Below are 18,172 nucleotides of genomic sequence, written 5' to 3' on the forward strand. Positions count from 1 at the left end.
AGTCAACGATCCTACCAGGCTCATCTGGTTCCTGGGTCTCCTGTTCCATACCTTCCCAGAAGTTGCAAACTGTTTCTTTTCTCCAGAGTCCACCTGAACTCCTTCTTCCTACCTCTTCCATCTCAACACCTGGAGGCCCTGTTTCTCAGGGCTCCTCCCCCTCCCCCTCTGAAGAGTATGAGTTTCCCTGGCCTTGAAATGTACCCCAAAACAACTCTCCTACAAAAACATGCGATGTGCCACCAAGATCAGCTTCTGTACCAGAGGAATGGAGAACATGGCCAGTGAAAGACCATTTTTTGAAAAAGATATGAGGAGGAGGAGAGGATTAAACTACAGGTAGTTCTGGGAAAATCTGCATTATTGACAATAAAACTAGCATGCATTCAGACAGACACACCCTGCTCAAACAGAATCAACAAGGCTTATAGGAAGGTCAGTTTCATCTCAGTAATGTATTATAGTTAGTTAGGAATGTCAGTAAATGCATGGACAGAGGTGACAAAAACTCTTCAAAAATGACTCCAGAACAAACATAGCAGCCAGGGAATAACAGGAGAGATCTTCTTATGGATCAGTATCTTATTAAAGAATAGCAAGGAGAATAGGCATAAATGGAATATTCTCCCAATGAAGTGATGCAAGCAAGCATTTGTATTGAGAGAAATGCTTTTCCACTTATTCACAAATGATCTGGAATGAGCAGTAAGACAGTCAGGTTTGCTGATAACACCAAATTATTTAGAGTAGTTAAAATGAGAAGGGATTGTGAATTGCTCCTAAAAGATCTCTGCAAACTGGAAGAATAAGCATAAAAAGGGCAAACTTGATTCAATGTAAGCAAGTGTAAAGTGATGCACATTCGGTAAAAAAGAAAGAAAGATCTTGGAGCTGCAGTGAAAAGGGGGAATTCCAAATTAAGTATAATAATGATCAAATGAACAACTCCCCTATGAGAAAAGGTAAAAACATCTGAGACGGTTTAGTTTAAAAAAGAAAGGCAAGTAAAGGGAAATATGATAGAGGCATAAAAAATCATGCATAGTGTGGATAAAGTAGACAGAGAGACACTTTTCTTCTCTCATAATAATGGAACCTAGAATGGACTGGACTGCTGGGAGGCTCAGGACACATAATGGGAAGTACTTCTTGACACAGCACAGAGTTAAACTATAAATTCACTATCACAAGACGTAATGATAGTCACCAATTTGGATGGTTTTAAAAGGGGGTTAGATAAATTCATAAGGGATAAGGTTACCAGTGTGTGCTGCCTTGAACATCAGAGGTGGTATGCCTATGCACACCAGTTACTGGGGAACACAACCAGAGTGAGTTCCTGTGGTTAGCTGGTTAGCCACTGTTTGAACTGAACGCTGGACAAGGATGAACCCTTGGCCTCATCCAACATGGATCTTCTTAAGCAAAGAGGAAATGCTGTAAAAATTGGGTTTGGTTGAGCAATGTCAATAAGCATGTGAGAGAGTGTTGATCACATTTTGAATTCTTAGTCACATTACATCTGGCTTAAAGTAAAAGATGTATTTGGCAAATCTGCTTTTCCATTTCCACAAACACAGACCTTATTTTCAGCAAACCATTCAGACTCTAAAATGACAGCATGGGTAATAAAAACTAGTGCTTGTATGCAGACTGAAAACAATGTGGTTCTAGCCAGATTTTAAAATCACTGACATCACTTAAGAAAAGGAACACAGATGCATTATACTGTATGTATAATTTTTATGAAAATTAGTTAATTCCATCAACTTTTTAAACACCCCCCTGCAGATGTCTACCCTCTTCCATTCATGGGCAACAATATACTCTATAGCACGGATCCTCATACTACAGCCTGTGGGCCAGATCCCCGCCATGCTCATTTATCCGGCCAGCCTCAGAGGTTTTGGACTTGCTCGGAGAAAATGATCTCTGAGCAAGTCCAAAAGCTCTGAGCCAGTGCAGGTGTTCTTTGAAGCTGAGCAGAGAGCCGGCGCACAGGCCTAACTGTAAAAGCTCAACTGCGTGTGCTCTGGCTCCCCCCCACCCCCCCGGCCATTGCATGCATATACAGAGCAGGCACACTGAACGGGAAAGAGAAGAGGGCAGAAGAGAGATAGAGATGAAGACACTAAAAAAGGATTGAAGGTAAGAAAAATATAACTTTTTAAATCCATTTTTAAGTATGTGAGCCACGTCCCTGGGGACATGGGAGCTACGCCCTTCAATGGGCAAGCTGCTGCTGTCGAGTGGCTGCCCCCAGGTTCAGTGAGGCGGTTGCAGCTTGCCCAGAGAAGGCTCTTCCCCACTTCATCTTGGGCTTCTACTGCAGCCCAAGGGAGTGGAGCAAACTTTTTAAATTTTTAATGTTTTAATTTTAATTAATTTTTAATTAATTTTAATTTTAATTTTAATTAATCTTTTAATGTGCAGTGTGCATAGGAATTCGTTCATATTTTTTTCAAACCACAGTCTGGCCCCTAACAGCCTGAGGAACACTGAACTGGCCCCCTGTTTAAAAAGTTTGAGGACCCCTGCTCTATAGCATGTATATAATAGCAAATAATATTTGCTATTATTTCTGTAACTGATGTACTTTTTGCAACATGGGAGAAACTATCTGATGAAATCCATAAAGATTTATTTAATCTAAGCAATTTTTGCATTGCATTAACTTTAATCCCTAGTTAATACACAAAGAATGAAAATATGCTAAGACATGACAAGGCGTAGTAATATGATATATATGAAAATCTCAGGTGAAACGAAGCATGAGGTATGTCTTTTTTTCCCCCAACATGTCCTTCTGCACATATAGCTACAAAAGAGTTTTATTACTTGACATTTTCTGTTGAATTCATGACCATTTAAGAAGTTTGATTTATAAGCAGCATAAAATAAACTCCCATTTATTGTCCTAAGAAATCAAAATGACTATTAGCATTAAGCCTGAATTGTTCTAGGCAATCCCTTCTATTTTAATTTTATTAGAAGTATTTCTATTCTATCTTTCCATCACAAGATATTCGGGATAGCTAGCAATGTTTTTAAAAAATGTAATTTGTATGCTACAAATTTACAGAAATAACACTATTTATATGGAGAAAAAGCTGAAATATTATTTCAGAAAATAAAACTGCAGTATTCAATTAAGTAATACTCAGCAGAAGATCCCAGTCATCAGGTTATATTTCCACACACCTTCTAACAAAAAGGAAAACATTATTTGCCACCTGTTGAACGAGAAGAGAATACGAAGCTGCCTGGGAAAGAGAATATGAAAGCTCAGGTAAATCACCAAAATGTGCTCTCAAAGGCAACCATGTAATCTTCTACAATGGGTGGAGATGTGAACTAGGCGCTTGATGTCAATGATCTTAGTGGCTGGCAGGTTGCTACTGGAGAAGACTGTCCATCAAATTTCTTGGACCCAGGTCAATTTAGCCCTCAAAGATTATCACTAGCTCTTTCAGTTGAGTTAGGAAACAAGTAAATTACCAGTGTAATATGCTCCTTGTAAGGAATCCAAAGAGCATGCAGAAGCATATTGGACTAATGAAAGTTTTGTACTTCAAAGGCAACCCCAAATAAAGAGTGTTACAATAATCCATGTCTTTTACAGAGAGATCTTGGACCAGGCACCATCTCTTAGCCTAATTTATCTCATAGGTGTTGTACAGATGAAATAAAAAGTAAAGATCTTGAGCTCCTTGGAAAAATGGCAGGATAGAAATGTAATATTCTGGAATATGCTGAGTTGACAGAGCTTAATAAAGATGATGCTCTTAGTACCTTATGAACCAGTTGAATGAGTGGTACCTAAAATTACTAAGGTGACATGGGACATTAAATCTACTCCAGTCTCTTCAGGAAGGAATAAATACATACACCAATTCAGTCCTTTCCCCACTGAATAACTCACAATAGAATACTAGAACACCATTATTAGCTACCCATGAAGAGGTCAGGTGTTTAGTTTTAAAGCTGTATAGAGGGAGCAAGGAACACATGCTCTAGCTTCCCTCACTGCACTCCTGGTGTCCTTGTACTGACAGGAAAGGTGTGTGGTGAAGGTGACCAGGAATCCTGCCAGAAAATCCTAGGTCCAAGTCATATCACCTGTACCTGTAAAGTGGAACTGTTAACTGGCTTCTTTTTACATATTCTTTGTATAACTATGGTACATATTTTTGAGTGTTTGATGTTAGAGTTTCTATCATATATACCTCAGATAAGAATTAGCTCTGCAGGTAATCCCAATGGTTAAAGGGAGCAGCGTAGAAGACCTCTAAACCATCAGATGATACAAAGATAAAACCTTTACACCTTTGTATAAATGACAGGACTCTAGTCAAACACGAGAGTAAATTAGGTAAGTCTAACATCTGCTTAACCTTCTCCAGTAGCTTATCTCATATGCCAAAGACAATTTATTTATCAGTAACAGAAATATAATACAGAAAATAGAAAATAAGAAGCTTTGACTTTTCAGTGAGAGACCTGATTCTTGAAAATGAATGCTATCACAAATACACTGACCAATGGAATGGCATACTATGGCAATCATCTTCAACTACAGTGCCCACAAAAGTATAATTGGAGAAGAGGTCAAAAGCCACCGCCCTCCGGTAAGAAACAAGGCATGAATAATGAGAGATACTGGGAAAAAGAAAAGATGGTCAGGCAGGGCTTTGGACACTGTATTTTTTCATTGCATTATGTTAATGTTGACAATGTTATGCTTAAATTTACTGAAATATGCAGTGTTTTGGGGACTGGATGAGCTAAATATCAATATGAATAAACGAGAACGGATTGCAGTTTGCAATTGTATGATGATGAAAAAAGAGTAATTCCATATTGCAATTAATTTGTTTAGCTTGCATTTTGTTTAAATTGCAGTTAAATTGGTCTCAATTTTGTAAATACTACGTATTTGATATTCTCCTACTTGTTTTTGAATCACTTCTCTATGTATTGTTTTGTCCTTTCCCATGTAAATGCCTATTATACAGTTATGGTACATTAATTTTATAGCCCAAACACACTCTTCACGTTCAAAGATTGATTTTGAAGGGACTGTGAATCACAGTTTATTAGACAGAGATTTGTTTAACTCCCATGCTCAGCATCTTTTTACTACATTATGCTTGTATAAACAAAGTCAGATTATGATCAATAAATATTTACAGCTTCCAACATGAAATATTTTAATTGCAGTATTTTACCATGCCTTGAATTGAATGCTATCACCATAACCATTGATAAAATACTATTACTGAGCTACAAACTCAATAGAGATATTGTGATCCTGGGCATTTAGAAAACTCTAATTACAATAATTCTAGTATAAACTGACTTTCTGATATACCTGTTTCAGTATAACCCATGGCAGAGATCAAAGAGATGAACACCTGTTTGTGTATTGAATGGAGAGAACTGCTGTGGCAAAAATAATAAACAAAGCTCAAGATATTCACTTATTTTGGTGAACATTGTTAGAAAAACACTATATGCTTTTAAAATGTGAAAATGCTAATAAAAAACCCTCTTAAATAATTATATGCTATCTTTTTCATCTAATCTAGGTGAGGCAGTAGTCGTTCCGAATCAGTGTCCAGGTTTGGTAATGGACTGAATGAGGGCTGATGAACTGAGACTTAATCCAAATAAAATGGAAGTGCTGTTGGTGGTTGTAGGGTCATCTGTCCACTTGGATTACATTAAACCTGTCCTGGATGGGGTTGCACTTTCACTAAAGGGCATGGTTTGTAGACTGAGGGATGCTTCTGGACCCTGAACTGTCATTAGAGTTGCAGGTTGACTTGGTGGTCCAGAGTGCCTTCTATCACACCAGGTAATTTATCTTCCCTACATGGACAGGTAGAGCCTTGCAACAGTGACCCATGCTCTGGTAACCCCTTACTTGGATTACTGTAATGTTCTCTACATAGGGCTGCCTTTGAAGATGGTCCAGAAACTTCAATTGGTTCAAAATAGGGCAGTGAGGCTGCTGATGGGAACTGGCCAATACGAACATATTAGGCCAGTCCTTTTCCCACTTCACTGGTTACCAATGGAAGTCTGTGCCCAATTCAGAGTGCTTACTTTAAAGCCCTAAATGACTTGGGGCCAGGTTACCTAATGGAACACCTCTTCCCAGACATGCTTACCTGGTACCTGAGATCATTGTCTGAGATCAAACCACCTTTGAAGGAAATAAAGGAGGTGGCTAGAAGGGGAAGGGCCTCTTTGGTGGTGGCACCCTTAGCTTCCCAAGGAGGTACACCTGCCACCCATTCAATTTAATTTATTTTATTTAATACTACTTAAAAAGCTTCAGACTCTACCATGAAATTCTCTTCTTGATTAATATAGCAAAGGAGTACTCACATTCTGCAGCACTAATAATGATCATCAAACGTTTGAATACTTCACAAAATAGTGAAAGGATAGGATATTAGTTGTGTCATTCATCACTAATAATTTCATAGTCACTTCTCCCTATACTCTCAAAAGCACTCAGCTGCAACAACCCAAGTATGTGAAACTATGTGCAAGCTAAGGAAAGAATGTATTTTCTGAGAAACAATTCTGAGTACAGACAAAAGCTACCTTCAGATGGTCAGAACCCCTGCTGTCTTCAGATAGCAGTAACAACTTCACATTTATTTGCATGGAGGGGTGACATGCTCTTAGATCCTCAAGAGCATATTCTTACAGGAAGTGGTACAAATAGTAGTATATCCCATTTTGGTTATAAATACTATAATGTTATAGTTGGTCAATACTCAGTACAGCAAACTGTAAAATGCAATCTAGTATTCCCCCAAAGATCATATGCAATTGTATAACAGTCCAAGCTAAATGCATGTTTTCTGTACCTGCAAAGTGCAGTTCATCATTCGTACAATGTAATCAAACTGCTGATGATCCAGTATTGCGCGATTTTGCAAAACATGGAGGCTTAGTTCCTGTGTTAAACATTGTCGAGCTGCTTTTCCTTTGAGGGCTCTCAACGCAGCAGGAAGAGTCTACAGAAGTAAAAACTTAGCAATATTAAAAAAAACTAAAAATATTCCAGTTGCATCAAAACATTTGTATGAATTTATTTTCCTTCAGCAATATTTTTTCATTATGTATAAACAGCAAATCTTCTGTAAATGACCTGCACTTCAGCTAATTTCTGAGGTTTAAATGCTCTGTTTTTCATATGTCTATATTTCATAATTAAACTGCATAATTAACTGCATCTGAAACAGATGTAGTTAGAATGAACTGTGATGGCTTAGAGCAGGATCTTCTAGGTTGTGGTCTAGTTTTGAAATATGCTTAGAGAAAAATCAGCTCAGCATACGTTTTCTGTACATTTTCAGGAAGAAGCAAAAGTGTTAGTGTTTCCACAGATATTTAAGAATGTTGTGAAAGGAAGCATATGACTTACATTTTAGCAATTTGTGGTATATAAAAAATAGGAAAGTTTAAATGGGTGCATTATATAATGTACATATGTCTTATGGATGGGCACATTAAAGCAAATAAAATAAATAGGGTTAAAAAGGGCATGCTATATGATCAAATTGCTTTCAATATATGACTGGGACACAGATATCAATCACGGTTAATGATTTCACAAGCACATAGACAGGTTAGTACAAAATATAACACATTCTATAAGTTTTTTCATCTGTAACTAACTTTTCAACAGAATATTCTTGGGAGGTATGCCCTTGAGAACTGAAGGTAAATCCCAAGCTTCCCCAAGATGAAAACAATACTCATGTTGTTAGTTTCCCTGTTCATTCCTAGAGGGAGAAGGAGCTGCTCCTCTCATGTTGGCTTAGCACATGTCCTCATTTTGTTTTTATTTCTTCTAGGCTCTAGCCATGTAGTGAGGGAACAAGTCAGTCTAAAGAGCATAATACAGAGAACATTCGTAAGAATTAGAGCTGTCCTCTAATTTAGACAGAACTTTTCTATCACACTGAGCATGACCTTTTGCGTGAGTTGTAAGCCTTTTGACATTCAGGTGCGCACAAGATAAAACAACTAAATGTATCTCAGCACTGAACATGAGCAGCAAGTGCTGCTCACACTTAAAAGTGAATTAGCTTGTTTGAACATACAAAATCCCTTAATGGGATATATAAAAAGTCCTTCTATCCACTGCCTGCTATACTGACCCTTTTCCCTCAGAGATACAACTCACAAACTAGAAAAAAGGATAGTTGTAACTCTGTACCTGTCAAGGTGAAAGGATGAACATTTACTTCAGAACATTCACTGCCTACTACACTGAATCTCTTCCCCAAAGTTGATTTTTTTGTTTTTGTTTGGAGGAGGAAGTTGATGCAGCAGAAAGCAGAGGCAACTGAGGTATGGTTGAAACTCCGCAGGGGTTTGCCCTCTGTAGGCTGTGCCTGCCATTACTTTGCTTAGAACCATCTGAGCATGGGTGCTCACATGTTTAAATACTTCGTATTCTCTGCTTCATATTCTCATGCCATATGTGTTTAAGCACAAGTGCATGCCGTGATTCACTCATAATGGAAACCCATTTCTTTAAAAACCAATGGGTTCTCTTGCTGAGTGGGAAAGAACAGGTGAAATGCCTGCAGCATGCCTACCTTTGACTTTACACTTTGACTTTGATTCACTCTTACACTTCGACTTTATACTTTGACTCCCTAATCTATGACTGACTCCTTTACATGTTGTGCAATATGAAGCCTGTACTGTTGGACTGTTGTGTTGTTTAGGGGCTAAACAACTGAGAGGATAATGCAAGGTTTCTTGAAGGGTTAACTGCTAGGTTGAGTAAAAGTGGAAGAGCAGGTACAAAGCCAGTAATACATGACAAGGCATTAGTTTTTAAACTGATGAGCTGTTGTTATGTAAGAACAGCTGACTAGGTTTGGGCATGTGTGAATTTAAATACTTGGCCAATCAACAGTTTTCAACTTTCTCAACTGGACATGACCCAATGCTGTATATTCTTAAGTGTAAACAATCAGAATCTAGGCTTCCTGTTTCCTCTCATACTGTGCAACAAAGTTCATATTTGAGCCTAGTTGTTCACTGGACAGAACAGTGGACAAGTTCCTGTAGTCAACAATTGTGTCTCTATTCATGAGAAAGAGAAAAACAGAGCAGAAATGGAGCTGAGTTCCTCTCAGGGACACACAAAAGGAGAAGGGACAGACACGGGTGTGACTGACTCTTTGAATTTTCATTAATATTAAAAACTGATCACCATGTACACACAAACCTCTCCAATCCAAATGGTAGCTCTGTCAATTTCAATCTGACCTTTACCAAAAAGAACAATGAAAATATGAAAATAGAACTAAAATCTGGCAGGACTGGCAAAGAAGTCAATCACTTAACATGTATGAATTTAACTTGGAAGCTCTCCTCAAATAGTTTAGCAAAAACATTTATTACCTTTTCAGTTTCCAATATTTTATTTTCAAATATAAAAGAGATGCAGTTTCTAACAACTTCCAGCCTTTGTGCACTGTTGAAAACCATACTTGATTTCTCTACTATGGAAACTAACAAAGCAAGAAGTAGAAACATATGTGAAACATTTTATTTTAAAAACCACCATCACTAAAGCAATATTAGAAACATTCCTATGATGACTGCTAGGATATTGTTATTTTATTTTGCTATATTTGTTCTCATTAGATGTACAGGAGAACTAATACAGGGATGTTTACAACACAACCCTCTTACTTCACAGGCAAATATATTATTGATATGTGGTCAGAGTCAAGTGACACTTTACCCAGGGAGAAAACTATGAAAGCACATTTGTCAGAACTGTAATGGCAGAATATAAAAATCTATGCTAATTTTTAGGTAAGTCTATGAGCAGGAACCAAGCATTTATATGGCATTCTGTTGAAGAATTTTCATGGAAAAATCCCCATGACTGTTGGCATTAGAAGGTAATAACTGTCAGGTGTATTTTTTCCACAGAAGTTGGTTAAGGGAGATGTAACCCAGGAAGTCTCCAATTCCAGAAGTGGAGAATTAAAAGGTTGGACCAAGGCCAGGTACATATTCTGAAGAGTATCATTGACTACAGTGGAATGGAAAATCCAGTTCCTTGAGGAACTCCCTTGGAGATTTGCCTGCATTTTCAAACATCACTCAGTGTTCGAAAATGCAGTATTCACCCAGCCCAAATACACTTCTAAGGCTGCACATGCAAAACCACCCTGTTACACATGCAATTATAGCATTGTATAATAAACAGTACCAAGCAGATGAAAACAAGTCAGCAAGTAATTAATGCACTTCTGTTGTAATGCCAAGTATATATACTGGGCACAGTGAGATAAAGAAGAGTCAGTATAATAGCTGAAATTGCATAGGAAGTACAGTAAACTAAACTTTCGGTGGTGGGTTTATTTCTTTTAAAAAGCTCTACACTTCAGCATAGGTAACAGCACAGTTTACTGTCTAGTGGAAGATCCTTACTTTAACATATAAAATTATGAATGAGGGCCTTAATACAATGGGGAGGAGTGCTAGATCCATACCCTGATCTCTTTAAAGGAGAATGGGATACAAAAAAAGTGAAACCAACAAAACTGGAAAACAATCATACTCCTTTTGTTACACACGGCCACCAAAAATGCAAAGAGATGAATCATGATCTGCCTTTCACATAAGGAAGGAAAGATGCTCATGGAGGATTCCTCCAACTGATTTTGGGGGTTCCCTTTGTCTCACTTTCATACTATGCTCACTCCATTTAGGACCTTGAACTTTCTGTGAAGCATTTTCTGGAGGTTGAAGGGGCTGGCATGGAAAGAAAGAACATAGATGTTCACTTCCATCAATGCAATTAATCTAATTTAAATGTAGATCCAGCCCGACCATCTAACCCAAAGATATCTGAAGATAGGTAGCAACCAATGACAGTGTCAGCTTTGTCCTCATCTTTAAAAGGACTTCTAGTGATCTTTTACAGTGGGTAAAAAGTAGCTTCTTTCTTTTAAAAAGATATTTTGGGGCATTCTGAAACAAATAATAAAATGTGTACTATTCTTCTAAGAAAAACAGTATAATACAGTGAAATGGCTACAACTGAATGAAACAAAAATGATTTTCATACCAACAGGTGGGCCAGCAGGAACCACACATTTCCTTTCTACACGAGAAGAAGGCGGTGCACTTTGGTTCTTAATCAATCCTTCCTGGATTAGATCATGGACCTGATTCTCATTAATCCTGGGGAAAGGAAGTATATGAACTCGCAGATGAGACCCTTCTGTAGGTCGTGGAACTTTCTGGAATGCCATGTGAGGATATGGATTCTCCTGGAATCAAAACATAACTTCATATATTAAGGTAACATCTAATCTTTATAACAGTATCTACTGTTATAAACCAGAGCAATGTAACAAAGGCAGATTTGTTCCATCATTTACAGATGAAATAGCAATTTAAGGGGTGAAATGATTACATAACCCATGAAAAAGTATCATTTTGACAGTGCATAAAGATTTACAACACCATGGGTACATAGTAAAAAGTGATGCAGTTTTGTAGCACTGATTTCAGTATAAAATATTAAAGCACGCTCCTATCCTTTCATTGAAAACAATGGGATTTGAGAAAGTGCTCCAGTCTGACTGCATTGTGCCAAAAGAATATTAATTTATTTAAAATAAGCAAAGCTTGGCTGGGTGAGTGATTTGAACTCAAATAAGAGTAGAAATTCTAGAGTTTTGAAACGGACATGTACGATGAAGTTTCTTAACTTTACCATCTTCTTGTTTATAAAGCTACTAATTTTAAAAATAAAACCAAGGATACATTCACCTAATTCTGCAATTAAAGAGATGTGCAACATTATGTCCTATCATCCAAGCAATTTTACAAAATTAGTAATATCAGAATCCAAAGGAACTGAAATTTGGATGACTTTAAAACGGGATTAGACCAATTAAGGGAACAGAAGGTGGTAAGTGGCTATATATTACCTCAGTATCAGATGGCTGTATCTCTTTCAGTACCAGTTAATAAGTAATACAAATTGGTGGATGCTACTGCCTTATTTTCTCATTACAGGCTTCCTGCAAGCCATATGGTTGGCTGCTTTGAAAACAGAATGCTGCACTAGATAGTTCTGTGACATGATCTAGCATGCTTTTCTTATACTTTTATGAAAAAGCAAAGGAAAAATTCTATTTTGACAATAAAATATGTACATTGTGTTAATTTAAATTGTGACATATGAAATCTGGTATAGAACTATAGACTGCAAGGCTGGAAGTCAAAGGGAACAATTCCATTAATTCTCCCTACCAACAGAACTGCTTCTGTAGAAAGGAGAAGCAAGACAACATGCCATGAAAATTTTAATCTGCAGGACCGGGGAACAATCTGGAACCGGTTTGGGCAGATGAGGGTGAAGGGGTGCAGGGTAGAAGGAAGGCAGAGAAAGTTCACTCATTCAACACTGGATTTTGTCCATTAGTTCACAGCACCATTTTAAATATGTACATAGCTCCCCTCAACCTTGATGTATTTCGAACAATGATCTTCACAAGCTATTCACATAAACTATTTTTATCCATGAATATTGTTTTAAACTCACAGTGCTTTACATAAAATGGCATGTCGTGAGCAGAGCCGGCTGGTGCCGGAGGTCAGACTAGATGGCCCGGGAGGTCCCTTCTGACTCGCTTGTTTCTATGTTTCTATCTTTCTAAATCACAGTACATTGGTCTGCACAAAAATATAGTCATACTTAGAGGAGATTCACTGAAATCAATGAGACATAAGTTATTCATAATTGCCTTTAGTCCCATTGATTTCAAAAGGTTTGCTCTGAATATGAATAAATCTCAATCCATCCAGCAAGTCAGCTGAGAATATAATAATCCTATGCTTTCTTTCCATACAGTATTCATTTAAATCAGACACTCAATCTAAGCTTATTTACACAGATGGTCCATCTCAGAGTATTTAAATCTCATGTTCTTCCTCAGTTCTTTGCTGGATGTTTACAACGAACCTTTCCACATGTGCACATGCATGGACATACACTTTTTTTACAGCAATGTGTCTCAAATCAAGAAGCGGCTATCTTAGTGCAAGTGATTTGTAAATGAGCTCTTCTGTCTCACACCACTTGAACAGAGCAACAACAGAGCAAAATCCTAACACTTGCAGGGGAATTAACAGATTATGTTTCTTGAAGTGGCTAGCAAGTCCATGCCTTGATCAATTTTCGACTCTGTGCATGAGTATAATGTCTGTGTCTGTGGCAATACAGAATCTAATACAGAATCTAATACAGAATAGTTAACCCTTGACACATTTTTCACTATTTAGGGATGATTGCATTACTTTATGTTATTTGGTGCTATTGTATATTAATGGTTCAATCTTCCCATCGTTATTAGGCTTTGCACATAAACATGACAGTACAGCAGAATCACAGATACCATACTGGCTATATAACCCAGCTTCCTAAGAAATTCTTCTTAGAATCATAGAATGGTAGAGTTGGAAGGGACTGAAAAGGCTATTGGGTTCAATCCTCTGCTCAATGCAGAACTCCAAATTAAACCATCCCTCTCAGATGGCTGTCCAACTGCTGCTCCCCGCTCCCTCCCCTCCCTCCCGTCCTCCTTAACCTTTATAGCTTTAATTTAAATTTAATTTTAAATAAAGTGGCACATTTGTATCAATTTTAAAACTAACATAATTTAGCATAATTGTACATAGGTCAACATCTACAACTAAATTTGGAGGCAAGTTATATAACTTAACCCTAACTTCATACAGAAATTCAACATATATTGTAAGGCTAATGTAATCACCATTTCAATTTTTACAGCTTCAAGGACTGAAGTGAAATATTATTTAGTCACATTGTTATATATGAATGTACTGTACTTACATTTTTGAACAGCTGCTCGGCAAGTTCTCTGACATGCTTTAACATTTTTGATGAGTTGCTTTCTTCTGATTTAATTCTCTCTACTTCAAATGCTACCAACTTTTAAAAGAACATCATGTTTAATATAAAGTGACTTTCTATAGTAAACATGGATCATAATATTATTTTGCCATATAAATATGTAACTCATCATAATACATTATAAAGGAGCTCTTATTTCACTTTTAATGTAAAATGATTGAAACTAAATTCAAGTCTCTTAATTCTAGATTTGATTAATCATTTCCCAACTAGTGCAGTAGGACTCTAAAAGAATAGTATGTTATAATATTGAATATTATTATAGATATAAATATGCATAACTTTTAGAATGCTAAACTTTAAACTCCAGTTTCGAATATATGTTACTCTCATATAGCTGTGTCATACCAAAATCAATTCAGTTTTGTATGTATTACTACGTTAAGATTCAGAGGTACAAACAGCAAATTTAGTAACAATAAATGAGGGATAATAATTCAAGATTATATCCTTTTTTATAGAAAAATACAGAAAATGTATGGAATTGTTTATATCAGTTATTAAGATCCAAAACTATTTAGGTGGGGGTGACAGGAATTTTCCTAGACCTGCTTGCCTCCTCTATATCAACTAATTCCCATAAATAATATCATTTGGTTGGAATATGAAAAAAGATGTATAGAATACTGACATTTTCAAAAAGGTTTTAAAAGAAACTTTTACAGTAGTGATTTTTATTATGACAAAATACTGCATGATGTTCACACGTATTTACTATGCTAGTGAATATTCCCGGGAGATTTCCCCCCATTTTTTCAAATGTATTTTGTATTATTTTGAAGTAAATAATACCCAGTGGTCTTAATAAAATCATTTGAACACAGAAAGTAATATCTGCACAGAACTAATCCACTGTAGTATATTTCAAAACTACACATTTTATAACATGATAGAAACAATGATCTTTGATAGAAAAAATAATTGTTCAGTATAAACATGCATTTCATTTCTTGATTCTCACATGTGACTTCAAAAATGCATATACCTCATCAAAGAGATCACAGGATCGGTAAGGAGGGCCTCTCTCCGACACAAAACCAGCAAATGCCATGCCATTCAGAACTTTCGTAAGGAAATCATTCTCAATCAAGCCTCGCTGGCCTAAGAAGGCTGCCTACAGATATAAAGTAAATCTTAACTACAAAAATAAATTTTTCATGTAACTATCCACAATTATCAAATGAGGTGAAAAAGGACAGAAACAACAGAATGTAAAATAACAAAGGAAATAACGAGTATCTAATGCCTTTATTAAAACCAAACCCTGAACTAACATAGCACCAAGGTTATTGTAAACAGAAAACTTTCCATCAACACATGCATACACATTCCAAATATGCTTGGAATGCATTCAGAAGTCTGCTTTCTTTTAGCAAACAGATAATAAGAAAGGTAAAATGCAACAAAAATCTATTTTACAACTGGGAGGTAAGCAACTTGGTCATACCTAAATGGTGTTAAACTATAGTTAGATCAAATTTCAGAGACTGGAATTTTCAATCTTATGCCTCAATCTATTAGGATATGGTGCTATTTTTAGACCATCTAATATGTTGTCCCGCCTTTAACCTACTTTAAGGGCATCAGGGTCTGAGATGGGACAAGTGAAGATGGAATGCTGGGTGGAGTAAACTTCTGCTAGGCGGCCAAGAAAAGTTTTAGAGGAAAAACAATGTGGTGGATACATTTTGTTTTATGTTCAAAATCCTGTTGAGGTCAAAAAGGATTTTCCCCCATGGTCAGAAAAAACTAGTATTTCCTAGCCTTTGTTTATTCTTTTTTTATGAAGCATATTTTGGATCACTTGCTAGAGCCATCTGGATTATTTTACAAAACTATTCATAGAATCATGAATTAATATCTAACATGAAGCACATTATTCATTCCAGTCTTCACTAGTAGTACAATTGAGGATTCTAAGGGTTTACTGTGTGCATGATTCCTCCTTTATAAGACAAGAGGGCAGCAAGCACATCATTTTCAGCTCTGACTTCTGGCGCTAAGCTAAAGTGTCTAGAAATTCCACTTAAAGCAATGAGAGGTGTATAACTTATTTGTAAATATTATCTAGATACAATCTTATTTTTGAGGCAACACATAAAAAATATTCAGATTAAAATTCTAGTTTCTATCTTACCATGGGGGAAAACGCTACCGTCCATTATACAATATGTACTAAACTGGTCTACCCTGGAAGAGTAAATTAAATAATAACATTGTTCAAAGCAATTACTACACTAACAATTATAAGACTGTATATATTTTAACCTTGCATGCTCATCTAGAAGCTTTGCTTTTACCTTGTGGAAGTTTATTACTGGTTCTGAGTGAATCCTGATCAGCTGAAGACAAGATCTGTATCCTTGAAAAAGCTGTGCAAATAATCTAAGAAAGACTCCTCGCACCTCCTTATCCTGAAAAAGACAAGCAAACTGAGTGCTACTATCCTCTCTTAAAACACAAATTATTTTTAATAAATTTCATTTCTAACAGCCAAAAATCAGTATATAAATTAAAATTTAAATCTATAAATTTATTTCAATAAAACAATAAAAATAATGCTGTGCCATGGTTATGGACCAGAGGAGTTTCAGGAAGAGCATCCTTCTATTTGGCAATAGTTCTTGAAAAGATCAACTTTTCATTTGCTAATAAATTATCCCAAGATTAACGAAAACATCAGAATTTAACCTGTATCACTACTTCTGGAATCACAAAGAACAGTCCTAAGATCACATGAGCTATTTGAATGCCATTCCAAACCTGCCTAATGTTTCAGTAGATCAACTAGTTACAGTATTTCCTAGGGGTGGAGGGAGTCCAAAGCTTAGATTATTTCAGGAAGAAGTAACAGAACTCAGTTGCAGCAGTTTTAACTGCAAGTCCTAGGGTGGAGGCTACAGCACCAGGCCACATCAACAGTTAATGGAGCCATTATTATTAACCTTGTAAGGCACCATGAGCACAGCATTCTTCTACTCTGCTGGTTTACCATAGCATAACTATTGATGTCCAAGAGTTAAAACAGCACAGGCACCAAACATTAAAGTCAAGAGTCAATGGATTTGGTGCAGCTAAATTCAGCTTGGTATAGGACATACTTATTTTTTCAGTGAGTTTATATAGGTGCTAAACTCCAAACAAGATGTATATTATTATTATTATTATTATTATTATTATTATTATTATTATTATTATTATAACATTTCTATGCCGCCCCTTGCCGAAACCTCGGGGCGGCTTACAACATGATAAAATACATTGAAATACAATAGTACATAATAAATTACCATTAAATATAACAATACAAAAAATACATTGATTTACAAATACAAAATTAAAATTATCAGTATAAAATAAAAATATAGGAGGAGAAAGAGAAGGAAGAAGAAGTTGCCCAGGCCAGATCATATGTTTTAACAATTGAAATGATGTTTAAATAAAAAGGTATAGTTGTATAAACTTCAGAAACATCAGTTTAATAGCCCATATTTAGGGATTAAAAATCAGTGAAAAATTAACATACTTAATGAGAGATAATAGAAATATTTAGAATACAGAGAAGCAATCAGGAAAATATATTAACTTACTGAAGTGTAAGGAGAACACTTCCCCACTACCACTGCCCAGTTTATTACAAAGTTAGCAGTATGTCTTACCAACATTTTGGACTGCGATAAAGCTGTTCGAGGAGGAGGAAATGCATAATCTGCTGTTTCCAAATCCGGATGCAAAACCTACAATTTCAAAAGCAAATTTTGAAAGCAAGCACTTTATTGGCAGCATTTCCTAGGCTTTCTTCCTAAATAAAGGGTGTACCATAAATATATTTCATATCAGATCTTAAAGAACAAGTTTGCATCCAAGTTAGCCCCTTATTTGCCCCTTTTCAGAGAAGAAAGCTTTAATATCCAGAGAAAAAGCACAAGGATAACTTGTTGCTTTGTTGTTGTTTAGTTACAAAGTTGTCCCAGACCCATCATGAACCCATGGACAACATTCCTCCTGGCTCTCTTGTCCTCTACCATCTCTTGAAGTCCATCCAAACCCAAACCCACTGCCCCAGTGACTCCATCTAGCCACTTCAACCTCTGACGTCCCCTTCTCCTTTTGCCTTCAATTGTTCCCAGCATCAGAGTCTTCTCCAGTGAGTTGTTCCTCCTC

General features: G+C 36.4%; 1 protein-coding gene across 9 annotated transcripts in view; it reads right to left on the reverse strand.

The window, feature by feature from the left end:
* Positions 1 to 18,172, reverse strand: part of SBF2 (SET binding factor 2) — a 317,965-nt gene that overhangs the window by 103,021 nt on the left and 196,772 nt on the right. For all 9 annotated transcript variants that reach the window (XM_044425691.1, XM_044425694.1, XM_044425687.1 and 6 more), the window contains 7 exons: positions 17,668 to 17,745; positions 16,309 to 16,422; positions 14,994 to 15,122; positions 13,928 to 14,026; positions 11,129 to 11,333; positions 9,445 to 9,554; positions 6,885 to 7,034 (listed from right to left, as the gene is read on the reverse strand). In XM_044425691.1, coding sequence (XP_044281626.1) covers positions 6,885 to 7,034; positions 9,445 to 9,554; positions 11,129 to 11,333; positions 13,928 to 14,026; positions 14,994 to 15,122; positions 16,309 to 16,422; positions 17,668 to 17,745 — 885 coding nt within the window. The remainder of the gene's footprint in view (positions 1 to 6,884; positions 7,035 to 9,444; positions 9,555 to 11,128; positions 11,334 to 13,927; positions 14,027 to 14,993; positions 15,123 to 16,308; positions 16,423 to 17,667; positions 17,746 to 18,172) is intronic.

Source organism: Varanus komodoensis, unplaced genomic scaffold (assembly GCF_004798865.1).
Source record: "Varanus komodoensis strain SLA01 unplaced genomic scaffold, ASM479886v1 scaffold16, whole genome shotgun sequence".
Classification (NCBI taxonomy): domain Eukaryota; kingdom Metazoa; phylum Chordata; class Lepidosauria; order Squamata; family Varanidae; genus Varanus; species Varanus komodoensis.